Source organism: Taudactylus pleione, unplaced genomic scaffold (genome assembly GCF_031769625.1).
Source record: "Taudactylus pleione unplaced genomic scaffold, aTauple2 ptg000537l, whole genome shotgun sequence".
Taxonomy (NCBI): Eukaryota; Metazoa; Chordata; class Amphibia; order Anura; family Myobatrachidae; genus Taudactylus; species Taudactylus pleione.
This window is the reverse complement of record NW_028284939.1, coordinates 7,249,922-7,270,028: the sequence shown is the minus strand read 5'-3', so window position 1 is coordinate 7,270,028 and position 20,107 is coordinate 7,249,922. Positions and strand designations below refer to the sequence as shown.

The window sequence follows — 20,107 nt, the reverse complement described above, 5'->3', positions numbered from 1 at the left end:
TTTTAAGGATAGCCGTGTTTGAGTCCAGATGGTTACTTAATTAGTACCTCAGTCAATTTGATGTAATCTGTGCTCAAGCATGGATATCCTTAAAACCTTGACTGTAATGGCAGAGTCTGGGAACCTCAGGTGTATGTGACCACTTTACTTCTACCTACGGAACCCCTTGCAAGATCCCCGTCTGGCAGGGCTGACCCATTGCAGTCAATTGGTTATAACCATCTGAAGATGGCGTTAGACAGTGCAAGCAAGATCCACAAAATACCTGGCTCTGTGGAGGCTGGCGGACAGAAAGCAGTAAGTATCTCTGATGGGTTGTGTATGAAATCCCTTCGCTGCAAGCTCAAACATGCAGAATCCTGACAGCAGCAGTAAGTATACTATCCCTGACCCTTTCCCCCCTAACCCTCCCTTAGTGGTGCCTTACCCCTAACCTCCCAGGGGGTGCTTAACCTTAAACCTCCCCCGGTGGTGCCTAGCCCTAACCCCCCCCCTCTTCCCACACCCTAAATCTAACCCACCCAGGGGGGTGTCTAACCCTAACCTTACCCTGGGGCTGCCTAATCCTAACCCCCATCTCCCTGCAGCCTAACCCTAATTTCCCCCTGGGGGTGCCTAAACCTAACCCCCCCTACCCCCGTGCATACTTACCCGCATCCTCACTCGGGATTCTGGTGGTTGGGATGCAGACACCGGTATCCTGATCCCATTCGGGATAGCGGCGTCAGCATTTTGCCGGGCAGAAGGGTTCCAGCATCGGTATATCGATGGCCAGCAAACTGTCCGCCGGCATATTGACTACATCCCATCTCCGATAACTCCCGCTTTCTATGTTCGTACATTCCATCAGCACTTAATTCTGTGCTTATTTTAAAAGACAGAATTGATGAATAAATACATTTAAATGAGTATTATGAGGTTACATCTATGAGCCGTATTCAATTCGAGCCAAGCCGCGATACTTTTTCACGGCCCGCACTTTCCGTCTACATCGCGTGTTTTGCAGGCGGAAAAGTATCGTGGTCGTCCCTGCTTTACCCCGTATTCAATTTGAAAGTACGCGAAAACGGGACCCGGAGAAACTTGAACAGGCGGAAAGTACTCTCAAATTTGGGGAAATCAGCCTGACACCCCCCAAAAGATGCTCTGACATGGGGGTTCTCTATGATACCCCCCGATTTGGCTTGCTGAAGGTATTTGGTGTTTTTAAACGGGCTCAATAGCTGCTATATAGCGTTTTTGTATAAGTGGTGCAGAATAGTATTCAGGAGGGTTTTTTCCTGAAATTAACTTATCCCAGCAAATTTAGGGTACATGAAAATAGGGTCAGCATATTTAAAAGTTTCTAAAATTAAGTTGAAAAAACGTGAAAAATCCACCTGCCGCAAGCACCTGCAATCAAAAAAACACTTGGGGCATACTTGGGGACCCCCCCAGAGTCAAGTTTGCTTGTTTTTAACTTTATCCCCCAACATTTTTTTTTCGCCCCCAAAATGAAAGTGATTTTTTGGGGTGTCCTTAAGTGTTTTTTTTTTTTTTTTTTTAAATTGACACAGTTTACCTTTGGGGGACTGTCTGAAGGCTGCACGGGGGTACCCACAACGTTGCACCCCAAAACCCCAATTCTGCACTTTTTTCCGCCTGCTATTCATAGGCGTAACTTTTTCGCCTATTACATTAAACTGACTTTCTGCCTAGGTGGAAAGTCTTCCAAATTGAATATGGGGTAAGACCAAAACAGGCGAAAAAGACATCATAGGCAAAAAGCTTCCGCCAAAAACACGTGAAAACGGACTTTTCGCCTCAAATTGAATACGGCCCTATGTGCCATATTCAATTAGCGGCAAGGTTATTTTGGAACCACGCGCACTGACATACAGCTGGTTATCCGGGCAGATAATGGAGTGTGAGTAAGAAAAAGCAAGATCCGCACTGTAAATAAGCAAAAATGAATGAATCTGCCCCATGTGTCAGTACGGGGCCAATTGTAGCAAAAATTCGAACAGTTACATTTGCAACTTCTAAATTATTATTTTTCAACCAAACTGATCAAACATTGCAACATGTGCATCCCCATCCTGAGAGATCCAGATTCAAATCACAATCTGTGGGGATAATTGCCCAAGGCAATCTTCAGCCCATGCCAGCGCACCTACAAGTAATACATCACCGCTGCACCGATCACAAACGCCGATCTCCGGACATCGATGATTGCGGATTTGTCTGGGAAATTCAACATGTTAAAAAATCCCAGATCCGCCAGAATCGGGATTGTTCAACATGTTGGATTTACCAGACTCCCCGAAAGAACAGGGAATTGGGGCAATCCATCGCAGATGTTTGGGCTCAATAAGCACGTGCTTACAGACCCACGCGTTTAGCGCTTAGACTCACTGACTAGACATGAACCTGCATGGGCATTAACTGAAGCAGGACGGACCTTCTGTACAGGGCCACACGTCCGACATTGGCACAAAGGGTGGCAGAACTCTCTATTCCCAAATATGGAATCTTCTAAATCATCCTCAAAGTCGTCATCCACCCACTCGAAAAGGTAACGGACCTGCGGAGAGAGCAGACACACAGTATAGTTAGTCAGAGACATTTACTGGTGTCAGGGACTCTTTGCCCTAAGCAGTAGATACATCAGATCAGAGGAGAAGGCTTTTGTGCTGGAGCTCTGACCTTACGTAAAACCCAGGACCAATATAATGAGATAATTGCTATAATATATCATCTATGGAGAGGGGATGTTTAATCCCTCATATACATGCGTGGACTCGTAAGTGCGTGCAGGGACTTTTTAAAATAAATAAAATAACCCCCCCTCCTATGTCATATGGATTTATACTGAAAAATACACATTTTTTTTTATTTTATTTTTGGAGAGAGGAACATAATGGGACAGAAGGTCAGTTTTGCAAGTCAAACTTCCAAGACAGACGTCCACAGCCACCTACCATTTCTAAGTCCCCATCAGAAACAGCTCGCAAAAGTTTTTCCACCTAGGAAGTATTAAAAAAAAAAAAAAAAATTCAACAGGATAGGTCTCATTAGCTGGATTTATTTTCAGGGACCCGAATTTTATTGTACAGTCAGAAAAAGGACAACTACAGTACAACAGAGCTTGTGCCACCTGCAGTGCCACCCAGGGATCAGTCCCAGCAAACTCCTGAGCTTGCGCTCTCTTCACTACTACAAGATTGTGGGCAAGAAGTAACCAGGGTCGTAGCAAGACTTGTGGGGGCCCCAACCAATAAAGTTAACACTGACCTTCTCCGCCACTACTATGCCCCTGTATGATAGTAGGACACATGAGAGGTGGCATACACTGGGGGGCAGTGCGGTCAGCCTCTGGGCAGCCAGCCGCTGTCACTGCAATGGGCAGGGGGAGGGCAGAGTGTGCACACACACACAGGAGAGGGCCAGGAGCCGTGTCCGGTGCGTTACCGGTCAGGACCCCGGAAGCCGTGACTGGTGAGTATCCTGCCCTCGGCCACTATCTTTCTCCTGCCGGAGTTGCGGTCTGTAGCTGTCAGTGTTAACAGAGGAGCAGCAACAGCAAGGGCTGGGAGCAGGAAGCCAGACAAGTGAGCAGAGCGCAGAGCACATCCACCCCGGCAGAGGGAAACAGACACCGGACTGGAAGATTAGTAAGGGGAAGCGCTTTGCAGTTGTACGGTCAGCGATGATGACAGGAGCCAGCCGAGCCAGGGAGGTGGCAGAGTGGGCAGGGTAGGTTCAATGTGTGGGGGCCCCTGGGCGGCCGCTCCGCCTATAATCCGGCACTGGAAGTAACCCTCTCCCATCAGAGGCCAGTTTGCAGTAGTGTGTCTACTAGTGTTCGCTCACATTTCTAATTAACCTGCCAGCCGTTGTCTATTATTGCCAGCAAACTATAGTCTTACATCTACATTTAAAGTGATTTTGGCTAACTGAATATGCAATGACCACTGACTTCTACAGCTAGGGGGAGGGGGCAAGCTATGGCCCACAGGCCAAAGGCGACCAAACCTGATAAAATCCGACGGATCGGGGCAATGATGTGCAGCATATTATGAATCATGGCACAGATGTGTGGTATTGCTATAAATGGGGGCACAGATGTGTGGCATGGCTATAAATGGGGGCAAAGATGTGTGGCATGGCTATAAATGGGGTCACAGATGTGTGGCATTGCTATGACTGGGGGCACAGATGTGTGGCATATTATGCATCTCATCACAGTGAGTAAAACTGAATTCCAAGATTGTTAAAAATGTATATGAGCTACGAGGCACTATTTACCTCTTTATATTTGCCCTTCACGTCATCTTGTCTGGTGTTGGCCGATGATGAGGACAGACTGGACTCTGAGGAGTCTCGGCTGATCGTGTCCACAGACCGAGGTGGGGACCGGCTGGGTGACTGCACCACGACACACGTGATAGAGACAATGCAGTCAGATAAATGACAGAGGAAGGGGCAGATTACACATTCAGGACCTCATTCAGAGTCGGTCGTTGCGGCCGCTCGGTCGTAGGGGAAAGGGGCTGGATATGCAAATGAAGCGATCGTAAGCTGCGTCGCTAAGATGGGTTCATTAGCTGAACGACCAAGGGTAAGAAGCGGTCGTAAGACTAAATACACGCCCCCTTCTCGATCGCAACACACTTCATCTCCGGGAATATAAGGATTACCATCGGAGCTGATCGCAAAGCTAAAGGCTGACCATACCATCAGCACTACGATCTAGTCAGTGTAATAACCACCCATGTCACGTGTGCCATGACACTACTTAGTTAATTATGCACTCCCATTAAACTCCCCTCACATAGTCAGGCACGCCTGCGTTCGGATCTCCACTCCCCCATTCACAAGCACCTTCTCCTGTTACCACCCACAAACGCCTCATCCTGTCACTCAAACTACCGACCTGGCTGTGTTCAAGGAGAGAGCAATTTCTGATCGTAACAGCTAGTTTGCGCACGCACATTGCGAATTTTACGCATGCGCAGTTTAGCGGACATCGACTCTGAATGAGGTCCACAGTGCACAACTCTGAGTATAGCTGTTACCTCTGTGTTACTTGGCCTCCTAGTGTCTTCAACATGTGCAATTTCCATAATAGACAGGATCTAGGAGCAGAAGTAACGGATTAATTCACTACTCCCTTCTATCCTCTCCGCACTGACCTATACATATAACATCCACAACACGCACATTAATAAAGGGACTATATTACCATCAAATGCTTTTCTCCAAAGCTATACAAGACACAGACATACCTAGCTGGATTCAAGCACCCCCCTCCACCCCACAGGAGGCAGGACTTAACAGCAGAACTCCTCCACCATGGGCGATAATTGCAATAATACATTTATTTATTATAAAGTATAAAGTATAATTTATATAAAGTATATAAAAATACAATATCTTTTCACCTGAAACCATCTAGGAGACACAATCATCATCCCCAGCTGAGGAGTTACAGAAGCTGATGCAGCCTATTCTTGTGGCTGCACCATCCTGTCACTAATGCCCCTCTTGGCGGAAAGGGACGCCAGCGAGTGTGTCCGTCACCAGGTGGCCAAAGGGGAAATGCACCCAATTATGAACAAGTAATTAGCAAAACAAAGTTACTCTGCCAGCATGCTTACCATGGGCTGGGTATGGGACCCCCAGCGGCACAGAATTAGGAAAGTATCCTAACCGTCCCCCCCAACCTATCTTTCCCGCAGCCTAACCCTTCGCTCCTGCAGCATAACACCCCCCCCCCCCATTAGGTGTTACAGGTTTCCAGGGCTTGGTTACGTACAGTTCAGTCTGTTGGTGTAATGTGATCAGATGCCATCATATTATGCACGGACACATATAGATTGTCTCTAGAGAAAGGGGCGTATAATGCAAACACATATATACACGATACATGAGCCAATAACTGAACTATGCAATGTGAGGTTACACAACATGTGTAAAATGTCAGTACTCTGAGGATACCACCCCTGCCCGCACAGTGAGCCAGCATTTACACATAAGCACCCCCAGGATCCGTTACCTTGGAGTTAAGAGCGCACTGCATGGGAGTCTCCTTCCTCTTGTTCAGTATGCCGGTACCAGCTCCATTCTGTAACAGCACTTCAATGACACCTTGATATCCCCAGCGAGCGGCTATGTGCAGTGCGGTGTCCCCCTTCTCATTAACACAATCCATTCTACAAGAGTTTACATCGTAATAGACTAAAGCCTTCACGCACTGGAAGAAGAGAGGTAACAAGTGACAGGCCGAATATCCCCACACTACACAAGAGACAGATCACCTACGTTCCGCTAAGTGCTAAGATATACAATATTTATAATGCTAATTCCCCTAAATAATCAGACAGAATCCCCCCCCAGTAGTCCCAAGCTGGGTACACACTACGCGATATGTCGTTCAATCAGCCAACGAACGACATGTCGCGTAGTGCATCGGCGGGTGTGTACAGACGATAGGTCTGAACGACATATGTCCTGCAGCACAGCCGATGTCAATGTATCTTGCAGATATAGCGCCGCGTCTGGCTGTGTGTACGAGCAACCCACCGCCCGTCCGACACTTTCTGCAGGGACCACCGGTGACCGACATCTCCACTGGGCGGGCAAATTTAAATGCCCACCAGTTGTGATGTCAGCACAGACACACAGAGGCAGGTTGGTAAGGGTGCTTAGCTTACCAAACGGCCTTTCAGTCTGCGCATCTCTGGGTCGGCGGATATGTCGCCCACGTGAGTACTCAGCATCAGACTCTTTATGCAATCGTATTTACGTTGTTACATTTCCCAAATCATAATAAATATACATACTTACATCTTCATGTCCGTATGTGCAGGCCAGGTGTAGCGGGTTGTTCCCATTATTATCCTGTATGTCTCTGCTTGCCTTATAATGTAACAAGAGAAGCTTAACAGAGAAAAAACAAAACAGATATTTAATAAGGAACAAAGCACCAAAGACAATGAGAGAAAGGCTGAATACTAGTGATATTCAGTTCAGCATTAAGAGGCTTGTACATAAAGCCACATACGTATATCCAGACTACGATGGAGGACCAGTCACTAAACACAAGTATACACACACATGGAGAGCGCAAACACACAGAGCCGGGCAGGTGCAGGGTGTGGTGTCGGCACAGCGTCCACTTGTAGCTGTTCCCCCCACCCCGATAACTGCTGCAGCCACCTGCAATCAGAGACATATAGGGCACTGCCATCACCTTGAAACCCCACCCCCCCAGAACTCATCACATGATCTGTGCACCTCTCCTCCAACTGCCGCTCATACAGCCAGTCTGCTGCACCATTCATCTGTATATGGGGAGTGTGCACGTGGTCTGTTCACACCACCGTCTATGAGCCACATTCAATTAGCGGCGAAAACTGATGGTTTTTTCGCCATGGGCGAAAGCGATAGTTTTTCGCAAAAAAACAGCGATATTTTTGCCAAAAAACAGGCGAAAATACAATTGGCGAAAAAAAACTGGAGAAAAGGTTTCTCCTTCCCAGATCAAGCGAAAAAAAATGCAAAATCCCTATTTTTGGCTAAAAATGTGGGGATTTCTTTCAGCACCCTTTGGACACCCCCCTAATGATACTTTAGCGGAAAAAAAAAATCGTAAGTTGCGCACTTTGACAAAAAACGACAGCTGAAATTTCGGTAAAAAAATAAAAATTTCCCCGTGAAAAATGCGTTTAACGTATTGGGGCTGGTATTTTGGAGAGCCATAAGGATGAGTCAAGTGTTCTAAACATTGCACGTGGCTGGAGCAGGTGTTTTTTAGCGGTTATATAAAAAACACCTGTGCCAGCCACGTGCGATGTTTAAAACAATTGGCGCATCCTTAAGGCCCTCCGAAATACCAGCGCCAAATACGTTAAAAAGATTTTTTGCGGAAAAAACAACATTTGACCGAAATTTCAGCTGTCATATTTTTTTCTGCTAAATCATAAGGCGGGGTGTCCAAAAGGCTCGGTAAGAAATCCCCACATTTTTACCCAAAAATAGGGATTTTGCTAATTACATCACCTGCCCTAGGCGAAATCGGCCACAAAATCGGACGGCCGATTTCGCCAACGACGGCAAAAATGGACGATTTTGCCTGTAATTGAATACCCCCCATAGTGTGACTGTGCATGACCACAGATTAGTAGGATATGAGGAACAGAGTATTCATATACAAATATGATGGAGGGGTAGGGTGTACAGCCATGGCCAAAAGTTTTGAGAATGACAAGTATTGGTTTCCACAAAGTTTGCTGTTGGCATGACACAGGACTGATGGTAGCGCTCACCTTTTCTTCTCCGGACAAGTGTGTTTCAAGATGCCCTAAATAATCTAAAAGGGGAGTCAGAGAAAATAACTTTACCGCAGTTCTCAGCAGTCCAATCCCTGTACCTATTGCAGAATATCAGTCTGTCCCTGATGTTTTTCCTGGAGAGAAGTGGCTTCTTTGCTGCTCTTCTTGACACCAGGCCATCCTCCAAAAGTCTTCGTCCTGTGTCATGCCAACAGTAAAGCGTCCTGAGACCATTCATATGTGGGGTTGCTTCTCAACCAAGGGAGTGGGCTCACTCACAATTTTGCCTAAGAACACAGCCATGAATAAAGAATGGCACCAAAACATCCTCCAAGAGCAACTTCTCCCAACCATCCAAGAACAGTTTGGTGATGAACAATGCTTTTTCCAGCATGACGGAGCACCTTGCCATAAGGCAAAAGTGATAACTAAGTGGCTCGGGGAACAAAACATCGACATTTTGGGTCCATGGCCAGGAAACTCCCCAGACCTTAATCCCATTGGGAACTTGTGGTCAATCCTCAAGAGGCGGGTGTACAAACAAAAACCCACAAATTCTGACACACTCCAAGAATTGATTAGGCAAGAATGGGCAGCCATCAGTCAGTATGTGGCCCAGAAGTTGATTGACAGCATGCCAGGGGCAAATTGCAGAGGTCTTGAAAAAGAAGGGTCAACACTGCAAATATTAACTCTTTGCATAAACTTAATGTAATGGTCAATAAAATCCTTTGACACTTATGAAATGCCTGTAATGTTACTTCAGTATATCATAGTAACATCTGACAAACAGGTCTAAAAACCCTGAAGCAGCAAAACTTTGTGAAAACCAATACTTGTGTCATTCTTTTGGCCATGGCTGTAGTTGAGCGGCTTTTGGCCATGGCTGTAGTTGAGCGGCTTTTGGCCATGGCTATAGCTGAGGGGCTTTTGGCCATGGCTATAGCTGAGCGGCTTTTGGCCATGGCTATAGCTGAGCGGCTTTTGGCCATGGCTATAGCTGAGCGGCTTTTGGCCATGGCTATAGCTGAACGGCTTTTGGCCATGGCTATAGCTGAGCGGCTTTTGGCCATGGCTATAGCTGAGCGGCTTTTGGCCATGGCTATAGCTGAGCGGCTTTTGGCCATGGCTATAGCTGAGCGGCTTTTGGCCATGGCTATAGCTGAGCGGCTTTTGGCCATGGCTATAGCTGAGCGGCTTTTGGCCATGGCTATAGCTGAGCGGCTTTTGGCCATGGCTATAGCTGAGCGGCTTTTGGCCATGGCTATAGCTGAGCGGCTTTTGGCCATGGCTATAGCTGAGCGGCTTTTGGCCATGGCTATAGCTGAGCGGCTTTTGGCCATGGCTATAGCTGAGCGGCTTTTGGCCATGGCTATAGCTGAGCGGCTTTTGGCCATGTCTGTAGTTGAGCGGCTCAGCAGAGTTCATGTAAAATGAATTGCACATTATTTTATTTTTTTTAAATATATATACACAGGGGAAGATTTATCAAGTCTTGGAGAGTGACAACGTGCAGAAGTTGCCCAAAGTGACCAATCAGATTCTAAGTGTCATTTTGAAGGCTAGATAAATGACAGTTAGAAGCGGATTGGGTGCTTTGGGCAACTTTTTCACTGTATCACTTGATACAATTCCCCCACAACCACATAGACACATACTAGCTTTATGTATCCATCATGTACAGATGAAGTCGCACAATAGGCCAAGACGTACCACAAATTACACTTCTATAAGTTTTAAAAGCAAACAAAAAAGGGACGGGGACATAGTAGGAGACCCCCCAATCTTTAGGAGCATTTTTGTCCTACATCCGACCACAGTCAACATTGTTAGATACAATGTATTTACGTCTGATACAATGGGGCGGATGAAGAACTGAACGCACGGGAAGCGTATATTGCGCGGTTTTGCACTCGGCGTGCCCCGGAGCTGGGTGTGCGGAAACTCATTCGTATGTGCGCAATTCAAGAACAGCTCTACTTGCACCTGAAGGGGCGTAACTGGGCTATAAAGGGGCGCTCTCACATAGGTAAAGTTCAGTGAGTGCGCGTCGCTAGAACTGCCGGCTGGGCAGAGCTGGGCGTAAATACGCCGGTTTCCATCTGCATCTTTTGCACCAAGTACAGGCTGGTCTCAGAATCCGGCCCGCTGGATTTAGTTAGTGGCGTTCATCCTACATTGTCACTAGGAGATGATACATCTGTATTCCCACCTCTACCTGCCCTGCTAGCTGCTGGGCTCACACAAGACCTGGCCACATAGAGTGGACATCACAGACACAGGCGATGAGACACACAATGACCATCCTCTCTGACTGACTTGTGAAGGCAGAGAAAGGTCACAAATATAAATGGACACAAAGCAGCACAAAGCCCAGTGTTCGGGACACAAGGACAGATCATGACAGATAAACCAAACTGAACAACCTAAGCCATGGTCTCACCGATATCTTCTGGTGACCTTTCTGGCAAGCGAGGTGCAGAGGAGTGGACCCGTGGTAATCGGTGGCATTAACCAGCGCCCCTTTAGCGATCAGTAGATCAATGCAGCGAGACTGACCTAGGGAAGAAAGTTACAATTGAAGCAGTGACTTGATGACCGCTGCGTCCTGGAGAATCTTGTGTTCAATACCCGTTATATAGATCAAAGACATGGCAGTATCCCACAACACAGGTCTATAAATGCACTAGCACAGTAGTTCCCAAACCGTGCGCTGTGGCACCCTGGGGTGCCTTGGGACCCTTACAGGTGTGCCTCAGGTTGGTGGGGAGGCACCAAATCAAATTATTTTTGATCAATGTAATGTAAATATGTGGACAAACAGAAGCGCAAACCTGTCCACTACCACATAACTGACCCTAAAGGCGCGTATCCACTAGACGATAAATTGGACGATCTGAACGATAACGATATCGTTCATCGTCCGCAATATCGTTCAGTGTGTATGCTGTCAACGACCAGCGATGAGCGCTCCCACTGGTCGTTGACGACATCTTTCACCGCCCATACTTGCAGGGCAACCTGACTTTATATATTCATCAGGTCCTGCAAATACGGGGATGAGGGAGGGTGACGTCACTGAACGATAATGTTAACGATATCGTTCACTATGGATGCTCAATGTCGTTAATGACATTGAGCCCGGCACTGCAGGGCTAACACTAGACGAGATCGCTCATGGAGCATATCGTCTAGGGGATACGCGCCTTAAGGATGGCCGGTCAGCACAATTTACTTCACTTTACTACATTTTTTTCTGAGTTTCTCAATAATAAACTTTTGGCTCAGGGGTGCCGAGAAAACAGTGCCGATACTCTAGGGGGCCGTGGTTCAATAAGGTTTGGGAACCACTGCACTATCGAATGTACCGATAAATGAGAAAACAGCAAATGAGAATGGCTTATAAAGTAGATCTATCCTGCAGACATTGGGGTCCATTCCTGAAATGTCCATTGTGGCAGTCAGCATCGCAAGTTTTCCCTCGCGCCACATAGAGGTGCGCAGGAAAACTGGTGATGTGGAGCCCACTGTAATAGGCGAACGTTGCGCGATGTCCCTATATAATAAACCCAGCGCACATAACATTGGCGTGGTCACCAGAATCCAGATCTTACCACAAATCGCTGCAATGTGAAGGGGGGTGTAACCTCGATCATCCCGAGAAAAGGGTGTAACAATAGAAGGGTCATTTAGTTTCCTGTAGAAAACAAAACAAAAAACACATAATGCTCATATTTGATACTTGAACACAACTACGACATAGAGCACAAGGTAGGCTTTGCCTTTTCCTATATACAATGCGGAGAACTGCCGAAAAATATATAGGGGATAACGTCCACTGTACATTATAGGGATATTAGAAGTCAGGGTTCCAGGACTAGAGGCAGCAGATCCAATTCTTTTATACATAGAACTCCGAGAGAATCCCGTTATCCCTACACAGGGAGTATGCGGTTCTATGTTCCTAATGCCCTCACCACCCAACATTTACACTTCTATAATATAGAAGTATATATATATATAGATGTAAATAACATCTATATGAACAGCGTCATAAGGTCATTTGTTTTAAACCTCTTGAGCTATGATGTTATCACTTCAGAGTTCAACAGGAAACCCTGTGTATTTTATAATTATGGCCGATTTATATAGCACCACCAATTTACATACCACTGTACAGAGAATAGAGGTCATTCATATCGGTCCCGGCACCATCGGAACTTAAGATAGATTCCCTAACATACAAGCGCGCACACCCAGCACCCGAAGGAATCTCAAACAACCGCAGAGGGAACATACAAACTCCTCACACATGGGTTATGAAACACTAGATATAAAAGTAGCAGTACACAATTACGTGTGATATCCTTTCTAGAATTAGCCATTGTAATGTTAAAAAAATATATATATTATTATATTTTATGACAAATATCAGAAGGCGTAGAAAGTGTCAGATCTCCAGCAAGCAGGACTGGAGGCGATTGTCAGAGGCCCCAGCGAGGTCAGTAACGGGACCCTACAAAGTACAGCGACCAGCGCGGTGATCCAGGAGAGGGACCAGCACAGGGATGGTGGTAATTACATAGTGTGGGCAGTGGTAGTGTAGTTTGTGCGAGAGATGTACGTAATGATAATCTCTGGCCACACGAAGTTCTATACATTCTCCCAAAGACATACCCCCCCTCTACACGCACTGTGCTCACTACAGACATGTACTCAAAGCTATATACATGACACCTGGCAAGTACTATATATATCTAACACAAACATAGCAAACACATACATGCATTCTTGTAGACACACACAAACACTCTTTCAGTCCTATTTGGACTTGGATGGAACTTGGCCAGATCTGTCTTTCTGTGAAATAAAGCGATTAGGGGGCGGCAAATCGATCGCACGATACCACTCTGACTTGTAGGAGTGTTGTGGGCGGGTATCTAAAGCTCTATGCGATTCTGAGTCCCGCATACGGGGATGGGAATCCTGTTTCTGGCGGATCTCTTGCTCCCAGCAATGGGGCTGCTGCACGTGCCAATACCAATGAGGATGGTTGCAGCAGGTGGCGTAAAATAAATGGTTGGCGTGGCTTTCTGCTTGCAGACACAAGATCCCATCCATTAGGATATGGAAGTAAATCCAGCTTCCACAGCCTGCGCCTCAGAATTAGCCCCTTAATGTGTCTATAATAGGAGCTCTGTACCACTGAGAAAATACTGTGAGTGACACTACTGACTTCTGTGTATGTACTTAGGGACACGCAAAACTCCACTGGTACGAGAAGCACTTTAATGGCGAGATCTTTACCCAGAAGCCAACTTGTCGCAGCTGTCACAGGAGCAGAGCGGGTGACACATCTTATGTACAACGACCTCATCCGCGTCCCCCTGGTTCAGCATTCTCTCCACTTCTTCCTGATTCCCGGAGGCAATGTGCTACACGGGAAGGAGAGGGAAACAGATTGGCCTGGGTGTAGGCATTGGCATAAGCAGCAATCTATTACTTTACATTGGAAATAAAATAATCGCACTACTGCAAGGGGAGCCTGTGGCTATTAGCAGTATACTAACACACAGCCTGGGACTGGAGGCGGAGTATAGGGGAGAAGGAGGCTGGGTTGCCGAGAAGTCAAAGACTAACTGTTTAGCGCCCAGTCCTTCTGCACAACCTATACCCCAGCACAGTCCCCGTGTCCCCTATAGAGAGAAGAAATATCAATATGTAGAACGCTTCAAAATAACATTGCGGCTAAGGCCCGTATTCAATTTGAGGCGAAAAGCTAACGTAATTTCGCTAGGCGGAAAAGTACCGCCGTATTCAATTCGAAAGACTTTCCGCCTAGCCAGAAAGTCAATGCAATGCAATAGGTGAAAAACTTTCGCCTATGAATAGCAGGCGGAAAAAAGTGCAGAATTGTGATTTTGGGGTGCAACGTTGCGCGAACCCCCCTGCAGCCTCAGACAGTCCCCCAAAGGTAAACTGCATCAAACATTTAAAAAAAAAAAAAAAGACTTAAAAACACCCCCCAAAAAAAAATCACTTTTAATTTGGGGGTGGAAAAAAATAATGTTGGGGGACAGAGTTCAAAACTAGCGAACTAGACTCTAGGGGGGTCCCCAAGTATGCCCCAGGTGTTTTTTTCATTGCAGGTGCTTGCGGCAGGTGGATTTTTCACTATTTTTTAAACTTCGCTTTATCAACTTTTAAATATGCTGACCCCCATTTTCAAGTACCCCAAATTTGCTGGGATAAGTTATTTTCTGCAAAAAAAAAACACCTGAATACTATTCTGCACCACTTATACAAAAACGCTATTTAGCAGCTATTGAGGCCGTTTAAAAACACCAAATACCTTCAGCAAGCCAAATCGGGGGGTACCATAGCTAACCCCCATGTCAGAGCATCTTTTGGGGGTATCAGGCTAATTTCCCCAAATCTAACAGTACTTTCCGCTTGTTTAAGTTTCACCGGGTCCCGTTTTCGCCTACTTTCAAATTGAATACGGGGGCACGTGTGATACTTTTCCGCCTGCAAAACAGGCGAAAAGTCTGGGAGGCGGAAAAGTATAGCGGGTCCACTCAAATTGAATATGGCTCCATGGCGGGCTGGTACCATTTCCAAGTTGGCCACTAGGGCGTTGTTCCATTGGCGTCTATGTCAGGCGTCACTTCTGTGTGACACCAGCTTCCTATATTAATGACACCACAGTAATGTCACTGAACCTATATAGCCAGCATATCCATGAAAATTGGCCCAGCCCACAGATTGTCTGCCCCTGCAGCGACAGGGCGTAAGTAATCTAGAGCATTCACCTTGAATAAACAATCGATGGGGGCGGAGGAGCTTCTCGACATCGAGTTCATTCTCTGCCATAACAACGATTTATCATTGCCTTCTGGGTCCTACAGTGCAAAATAAAACACACATTGTAATATCGCCACATGAAAAGGGAGGATCGCGCTGCCGGCTGATCCTAAATAAATTAAATTGAAGAAACTTTTCAATAGACAACTGACATTACTTACGTTCCATGTTTTCATGTCTTTTGAGCACATTTTCAAGCAAGTAAATTAGGGCCTGATTCAGACCCACTCGCGAGCGGCTGTCCGCTCGCAAGTGGGTCGATGTTCTGCACCGAGCATGCGCACGACGGAGGGGGCTCCGTCGTGCGCATGCGCCAGACGCGACGAGCGAAGGACTTTCCTTCGCTCGTTGTGTCTGATCAAAGGGGGCGTGCTGTCGATGTTGATTGACAGCACGCCCCCTTTGGTGGGCGTGCCAGGGGCGAGCCTCCCTGACGGGGGCGTTCCTAAGGGAACGCCTACCGTCAGAAGCCGGCCCACTGACATCACTAGTGATGTTAGTGGGAGTGATTTTGGCTCTGATAGAGCCAAAATCACTCCGGGCCTTGCGGTTGAAAACCTCAACCGCAGGCTTCGGCTCGCAGTTTCGATGGTCGCGATGGTCAAGACCATCGCGGCCATCAAACTGCACGCTCGTGTAGGCTGTGGGTGGTGACCCACAGCTATATGAGCGTCCAGGAGGACGCTCCATAGTTATGGAGGACGGCCCTCATTCAGAGCGTGCGCTCTGCTCAGAGCGTACGGCTCTGAATGAGGGCCTTAGTTCCATAGTAACTGATACTTTTCTAACTGTGTGCATCCAGAAGAAGAGTAAACCCGAAATGGGAGCGGGACCAATTTAACCTCATTGTGGGGAAAGGTATGCAGTCAGATTGTGGACATTCACCATGTCGACTTTAGGAATGTCGACACAAGAATGTTACGATATCGACATACTGAAAATGTCATCATTAAGGTCAGAGCTACAGTTAGGGGTAAGCTAAAAATTGTTTGTCGACATCATTAATGTGTCGACATTTCATCAGTGCAGATACGGCATCCAATGCATTCTGTGAATTTGCCACCATGCCCTCATGCATCCTCCGGCTTTCCTACCCTTACAGTAAAGAACCATTCCTATGCTGATGGTGATTTGTCTGGGAATCATTAGAAATGGGGCTGAGATGACAATCCGGGCTCAGCACAAGATCTGCGTCTCTCATCCCCACACATTACTTGCTCCCATTCACGGTTACAGGACTTTCTTCGGGGCTGCACCCACTCTATGAAATGCCTTACCATGCACAATAAGACTTACCTCTAGTCTTCAGTCCTTCAAGTGTTCCCTGAAAACTCACCTCTTCAGACAAGCTTATCAGATTCCAGAACCGACCACATAACCTTCATAGCTTCCATGTCTTATTACATCCCCTCTCACAGTCCACACATAACCTCACATATGGTCTTTCTTTCACATCCTCCTGACATTTGGCCGACATTCCTGTGTGACTGGATCATGCAGCCCACCAAGAAACTCTGCATTCTGGCCCGGACCAAATTGCAATATATATAGCACCTATCCTTGTGTATCAATACCTATTTCCCTATAGATTGTAAGCTGGCAAGCAGGGCCCTCTTACCTCTATGTCTGTCTGTTATTACCCTGTTTTGTTCTATAACTGTTTCCAATTGTAAAGAGCAATGGAACATGCTGCGCTATATAAGAAACTGCTAATAAATAAAAGTATGGGCAACAAATTATCGTTAACACTGCCTCGGAAATACAACATACTAATAAAGCGCTGTGTTCAGGGTCAAGCCTGCTACTACATATGGCAATCAAGACAGTCTATGTCAGGGGTCTTCAAACTTGGCCCTCCAGCTGCTGTGGAACTACACATCCCAGCATGCACTGCCACCTTTTTGATATAACAGCATGCTAAAACTATGTGCAGTGCATGCTGGGATGTGTAGTTCCACAGCATCTGGAGGGCCAAGTTTGAAGACCCCTGGTCTATGTGGTCATTGAGCACTGTACAAGGGTCACCCTTCCCCTACCCCATTCCCCAAATTTGTTCCCCACCTAGCTCAATGCACTACCATTCCTGGGTCTGCCAATGCACTGAACAGAAGTGAATTGTAGCTGCAGGGAGCGTAAATATTTACATTAGCAGAGCGCACGTATTGCATTACAGATACCGGTCAATGCTGCGCGTATAGTTGAGTAGACACAGTTGAGTAGACATGCCGGTAGTCCTGCTGTCATTGGAGCTTGTGGTTGAGCAGACATGAAATCAGGGAACTTCTTACAAGTATTTTGGAGTGCCGACTTTACATACAGTCTCTGGGGGACTTTCAACGCCCACCGCAATAAACCGGTTACTTGACAAATGGCGGCCTTCTACTCACCACCGTCGGCTCTGTCAGGTTTCCTTGTCGGATAAACTCAACGGCGGCCTCCACGGAGGTCAGACAATAACCCAGTTCGTCCTTCGGGGTGCTGCAGAATCGGAAGTTCTTGATGTAGCTCAAGTTGGCCATCCTGGAGAAGAATACAGTCGCACACATCAGTGTAACACTAGTACCCCCACCTAGCCCCTTTAGAGATGTAGCCGATGATTACAATATTGACTTCTCTATGAAGATTGAGTGTTTATTACAAATTCAGGGCCTAATTCAGCGCTCGCAAGCGGGTCGATGTTGGACCAGTGCGCATGCGCACGAGGGAGCCGGCTCCGTCGTGCGCATGCACGAGACCCGTTTAGCAACGGGCAAGCCGTCGCTATGGGTCTCGCACCTAAGGGGGCGTGCTGTTGATGGTGAGTGACAGAACGCCCCCTTTGGTGGGCGTGCCGGGGGCGTTGCTGCCCAGACGGAGGCGTTCCCATGGGAAGTGATGTCAGTGGGAGTACTTTTGGCTCTGATAGAGCCAAAAGCACTCCAGGGCTTACGGCAACGAGACCCTACCGCAAGGGTCTCGTCGCAAGCCCGATGGTCACAATGGTCTTGACCATCGCCACCATCTTTTTGGACGCTCGCTATAGCTGTGGGTGGTCACCCACAGCTATGTGAGCGGCCAGGAAGCCGTCCTAAAAACTAAGAGGGACGGCCCTGATTCAGAGCGAGCGCTCTGTCAGAGCATCCGGCTCTGAATCAGGGCCTCAGTCCATCGTACGACAGATCACATACACATAATAAACATGGCTAACCCACCCTAGCGCTCACAGAGACTCAGCAAGCTATTGCTAAATAGGTCGCAACCAAAACTGAAAGCTTACATTTCACCGGAAGGGTGCAAAACTACAACAGACGCCATAGGAAAGATGTATCGTGACTGGTAATAGCCAAAATGCATGGCTCTCACTGGTGTCAGATAGAGAAACTCTAGGAGATGACCCCTGTATGCTAACGTGCTTGGCTAAGTACACTGAACAGCTGCCACAATGCAGAGAATTAAAAGGAGCATTCTACCTTGGAATAAGCCCCTTTATTAGCAAAGTGTAGGGGGGGAGTCCCTCAGCTTGAATCACCGCCGCTAACCGATTCTGCTGCCACCTGACATGTTAAAACATTTGGCCACTAGACGCAACGGTCTGAACACCTGTTTGGCTAGGGGCCGTCCAATAAGGTGACGCATTCAATACACAGCAGCTTGAATGCATAGGACAAGCCGCAGTCAGCCAGTGGTGCAGCTTCTTGGCTCCTTCTCACACAGAAGGAGTCTGACCGCTAGGTGGAAAAATGGAGAGAAGATCAATTCAGTTTTGGGTGGAATCTTTATTCCAACAAGTTAAAGATAAATGTAAATCCATATGTACCTGTGTCCTGGAGCTCCCTCTAGTGTCTACAGTGGTCAGAGGAGGTCATCCATGCTCCAGGTAGCAATGTGCCTGTACAAAACCCTCACCCATTCCTCTCCCATTTACATCTCGGATCTCATCTCCCTTCACTCTGTCCGCCCTCTTCATTCAACAAATACACGCCGCCTCTCATGCCAACTGATTACTTCCTCCCACTCCCGCCTCCAAGATTTTGCCCGCACTGCTCCCCACCTTTGGAACTCTCTCCCTCTTCCCATTAGACTCTCCACCTCTTCAAACGGGCTCTCAAGACCCACTACTTCATCAAAGCCTTCCAGCTCTCATCCTAACCTGCTGCTACATGCTCCTTCCTCCCTGCCTACTCCATCTGTGTCACACCTGTTTGTCCCTCCACTTTAGAATGTAAGCTCTTATGAGCAGGGCCCTCTACCCTCTTGTGCTTCTCCTTATTCTACATTCATCTACTTCTTACTCCCCACTAGGGCACCTAACACTTGGTGGCTTTGCTCTGTTGCTTATCTGGGTGTTATGGTCGCGAAAGTAGCAATGTATATTATCCATGTACTAAATTATATTGTACTGTAAGTCAACCTATTTGTTTATGTACTTTGTAAGGCACTGCGGAACACTTGTGGCGCCATATAAATAAATAATAATGACTAAAGCGCTCTATGGCAGTAGTGGGGAGATTACCCCCAGAGAGCACGACAAGCCAAATGCTGTCTAATAAGAACACACTGCCTGCAGCTGCCAGAACAGGGTCCACTAACCGCAGCAGGTGTCGGGGGGCAGGACCGTGTGCCCGCCTCACTGGGACACAGGTAAGTAATACTTTGTACTAAAGTTTATTTTATAGAGCGCCACCCAAAAAACTTAAAACTGGACTTTTAAAAAAATAAATACCATGCCTACACCTCTGAGACAATGCCTAAACCTTACTTTTTCAACCAATCTGTATAAAAGGTTTTTGCGGAACAAAACAAGACTAGTCCCCAGGCTTAGCCAAGATGTTGCATCACAACAAGGGTAAGCAATCATTCTGCCAAAATTTCATAAGAAATCAGCAATAGTTGAGTTTCATCCGAGTCTATGGAGGATAGGTTTTCTACAGGCACAGCAGGCAGTGCGG

The 20,107-nt window shown here is 47.0% G+C and overlaps 1 protein-coding gene across 2 annotated transcripts in view; it reads right to left on the bottom strand.

The window, feature by feature from the left end:
- Nucleotides 1-20,107, bottom strand: part of ANKRD27 (ankyrin repeat domain 27) — a 74,755-nt gene that overhangs the window by 17,716 nt on the left and 36,932 nt on the right. For both annotated transcript variants that reach the window (XM_088451084.1, XM_088451085.1), the window contains exons 12-22: nt 17,567-17,699; nt 15,128-15,217; nt 13,623-13,750; nt 11,930-12,012; nt 10,759-10,874; nt 6,829-6,921; nt 6,038-6,235; nt 5,058-5,117; nt 4,288-4,407; nt 2,961-3,005; nt 2,441-2,563 (exon numbers count right to left, since the gene is read on the bottom strand). In XM_088451084.1, coding sequence (XP_088307210.1) covers nt 2,441-2,563; nt 2,961-3,005; nt 4,288-4,407; nt 5,058-5,117; nt 6,038-6,235; nt 6,829-6,921; nt 10,759-10,874; nt 11,930-12,012; nt 13,623-13,750; nt 15,128-15,217; nt 17,567-17,699 — 1,189 coding nt within the window. The remainder of the gene's footprint in view (nt 1-2,440; nt 2,564-2,960; nt 3,006-4,287; nt 4,408-5,057; nt 5,118-6,037; nt 6,236-6,828; nt 6,922-10,758; nt 10,875-11,929; nt 12,013-13,622; nt 13,751-15,127; nt 15,218-17,566; nt 17,700-20,107) is intronic.